General features: G+C 37.8%; 1 protein-coding gene across 1 annotated transcript in view; it reads left to right on the top strand.

The window, feature by feature from the left end:
• Positions 1-495: 495 nt before the first annotated feature.
• Positions 496-3,347, top strand: part of LOC111149519 (oocyte secreted protein 2) — a 3,265-nt gene continuing 413 nt past the window's right edge. Inside the window, exons 1-2 of the mRNA XM_022506616.1 lie at positions 496-690; positions 1,712-1,815. Coding sequence (XP_022362324.1) covers positions 496-690; positions 1,712-1,815 — 299 coding nt within the window. The remainder of the gene's footprint in view (positions 691-1,711; positions 1,816-3,347) is intronic.

Genomic DNA, 3,347 nt, shown 5'->3' with positions numbered 1-3,347 from the left:
CTGATTTTCTCTCTTCAGTGGACTTTCTTCAGAGTCTTTCCTCTATGGCTCTGATTGTCTCTGGTTCTGGTTTCTCCAGATATGGATCATACTCTCCCACTCTTTTTCTTCTTCCTCTCCAAAAAGCATTCCTGGGAATATGTCTCTTCTATTCAAATGCATTGCATTTTACTTCTGTCCCTATGTTTAGCCCTAGGTAGACCACCCTCTTTGGAATCTAATTTTTTTAAGAGGAGGCAGGGGGCTAGAAGATTGTCATTTTCTTATTCTTATGTGTCGATTTTCTTCCCTGTGAAATAACTGAAGTCTAGTTAGTTGAGGATATAATGATGCAGATATTTTGGAAACTAATGGTGATGTGAAAACTTTTATATGTTGTTCTTTAAGCCTTGATTATGTCAGAGAAAGAAATACCTTTTAGTTAATCACAGAGGGCATAGCTGAATATTCTTTGAATTCTTCCCTGAGATAAATACGTATCTGACATTTTCTCTTATGATTCTTTCTGCAGTGAAAGTAAGTTGTTCTATGGACTGGTTGATGATCTCGGTTAGCCCATGTGGGTATAGCAGCAATCTGTATATATTTGCTGATGAATTATATCTGGGATCAGGTTGCCCTGTGACTCGGATACAAACATATGCATATGATTTTATATACCCTGTATATGACTGTGGGATCAGGATAAAGGTGAGACTCGTGATTATTTATAAAAATAACTTCTAAATAGTTTTTTAGATCTTTATACCTCGCACTAAAATTATTGTCTTTCTTGTTTTGTTTTAAAGAGCAAATTTTGCTTCTAATTATCGTAATTTATGGGTGACAAAACCACAGTTCCTTACTTATCATTCACTGGACACTGGGACATCTGTGTGCATAGGACCTGACGACGCACAATTCCAGACTGGTCAGGAAACCAATTTTAAGTTGTCCCTAGGCTATGCTTGTATTTTACTAAAGCTTAGCAGACAATTTTAAATTCCTTTTGATGCTCCTAATGGGAAAGGTCACGGTTCCTGGAAAGGTATATCCTATTCATTGGATCATTTGAGTTGCCTGTGCTTTGAGGATGTGTGTAGATTTTCACTGGGATAAAGTCTCTCACGTATTCTTCTAGGCATAAATCTTCAACTGTATTATTATCCTGGAATATTATCTTTTCATAGATTCCCTTATTTGAACAGGTTATATTCATACTACAGAGATATTTTGTCCAGTGACTAACTGACTAATAGTCACCTACAAATAAGGTGTTGGCTCTATTAGAAATGAGAGAATGGAATGAAGCTTTAGAAGGCGCTTTTACCATGTTTCCAGGGTGCAAAGCTGGTTAATGGTAGTATAGACACCAAACCAGGATGATTACCCTTCAAAGCTTATACTTTAAACCACTCTGTTATTTGACCTCCAAATCCTCCTTTTTGAGAGAACTGTTGGAAATCTTTCCATTAATGAGTCATAAAGATGGCTCTCATTGGCAGTTTAGGTTTGCTCCTATGTATTATTAAGATTCCCCACCCCCACCGCCGCCCAGGTACTTTAAATACGCTCTTACAGATAATACTCCTCTTCTGTCCCAGTGGGTTGTCGGACCATCATGACAGTAGCCAACTTTGAGATTGTAAATGTTTTCTACCTCTTATTCAAATGTGTGTATGCCTCCCCTGTTACTAGAAGTACCTTCTATTTAACCTTTGTGCTCCCCTAGGTTGTTTCGGAGGATACTCTCCTTTTCCAAACTGAGATGTACTTTAACCCTCGGAATCTACATTGTGACCCTCAGAAGATCCCTTTGGAGTGTTCTGCCTCTAGGTGAGTCCAATAGACCAGCCTCCTTTGAGATGTATCTGCTTTCCCTTTACTTAAGATACTTCTGCAGAAGCATGAACTTTAGACTTGATTCACCCATAACCATACGTCCAAATGTGAAAATAGCCTCCCTAAAAATACTTAATACTTTTATTTTTTATATACATTCTAGTATAATGAGGTTATTTTGCAACAGCTGAACCACAAAGAAGACTCATTACTCAGTTGCCTTAATAAATGGAAGAATCAGGGGCTGCCTGGGTGGCTCAGTGGGTTAAGCCTCTGCCTTCAGCTCGGGTCATGATCTCAGGGTCCTGGGATCGAGTCCCACATCAGGCTCTCTGCTAGGTGGGGAGCCTGCTTCTTCCTCTCTCTCTCTCTCTCTCTCTCCACTTGTGATCTCTCTCTGTCAAATAAAATATTTAAAAAAAAAAAAAAAATAAATGGAAGAATCAAGCCTGATACTATTTTTCAGTGTCTCCTCCGTCCTAATACTTTAATACATCTCATGGTTTAATTCCATGTTAATAGAAGAGAACATAAGTTCTTCATTTTAATACTAACTCATGGAATACATGAAAGGAAAGGTTTATCAACCTAATCATTAAAAGCATTTTGCTTGTAGTTCTGTGGAACTGAGACATTGAATACCAAAGGGACCCCACATGAACTTTGAGACCAAGTAAAATGGTGTGTGGTGAAACACTTTAGTATTTACATTGAATGTCACAAGTTACAAATCTTGTCACTGTAATATTTACATTGAGTGTTATTAGTTATAAATCTTGGAAAAAATTTTATCCTTGTTTAATATGTGAAAATAGTTGACGTAAAAAAGAAGGTAGAACTCAGAGCAAATGTGCAGTATTTTTTGCAGGGGAGAATTTTTTTAAGTAGGCTCCATGCCCAATGTGGAGCCCAGTGCAGGGCTTGAACTCACAACCCTGAGATCAAGACCCAAGCTAAAATCAAGAGTCGGACGCTCAAAAGACTGAGCCACCCAGGCACCCCTGGTATTTTATTTTTTTATTGTGGTAAAATATATGTAAGCTGAAATTTATCATTTTAACCATTTTCAAATGTACAGCTCAGTGACATTATATACACTCATATTGTTACATCCTCTTGATACTCTTTTAACTTATTTCCATAAGGCACGTGTAAGGCTGAGGAACTTAGTGACACTCTGGGAAGTAGTGTCTGACACTAACATTTGATTCTGTAGAGAAATACACATGCACACACGTGTTTTCCTTCCCATATATTAGCCAATGCTTAGAGTAATATGAAATGTTGTGAAATAATGCTCTGGAGCTATTGCTTCTCCATAGGCTACCTGATCAGTAATGATAACACCGGCATTTCTGCTTCAACAGTGATTTTTGTGGTGTTTGCAGCTCATCTTCCTTTGGAAAAAATGAAAACTAGGCCAAAAAAGATATACAGTTAGCTTACTGGTGTTATGGCATACTTTTTTACTGCTATACACACACACACACACACACACACACACACACACACACACACACACACAC

The sequence above is a fragment of the Enhydra lutris genome, unplaced genomic scaffold (assembly GCF_002288905.1).
Source record: "Enhydra lutris kenyoni isolate GAN:26980312 unplaced genomic scaffold, ASM228890v2 scaffoldscaffold22, whole genome shotgun sequence".
Taxonomy (NCBI): domain Eukaryota; kingdom Metazoa; phylum Chordata; class Mammalia; order Carnivora; family Mustelidae; genus Enhydra; species Enhydra lutris.
This window is presented reverse-complemented; position numbering and strand designations above follow the sequence as displayed.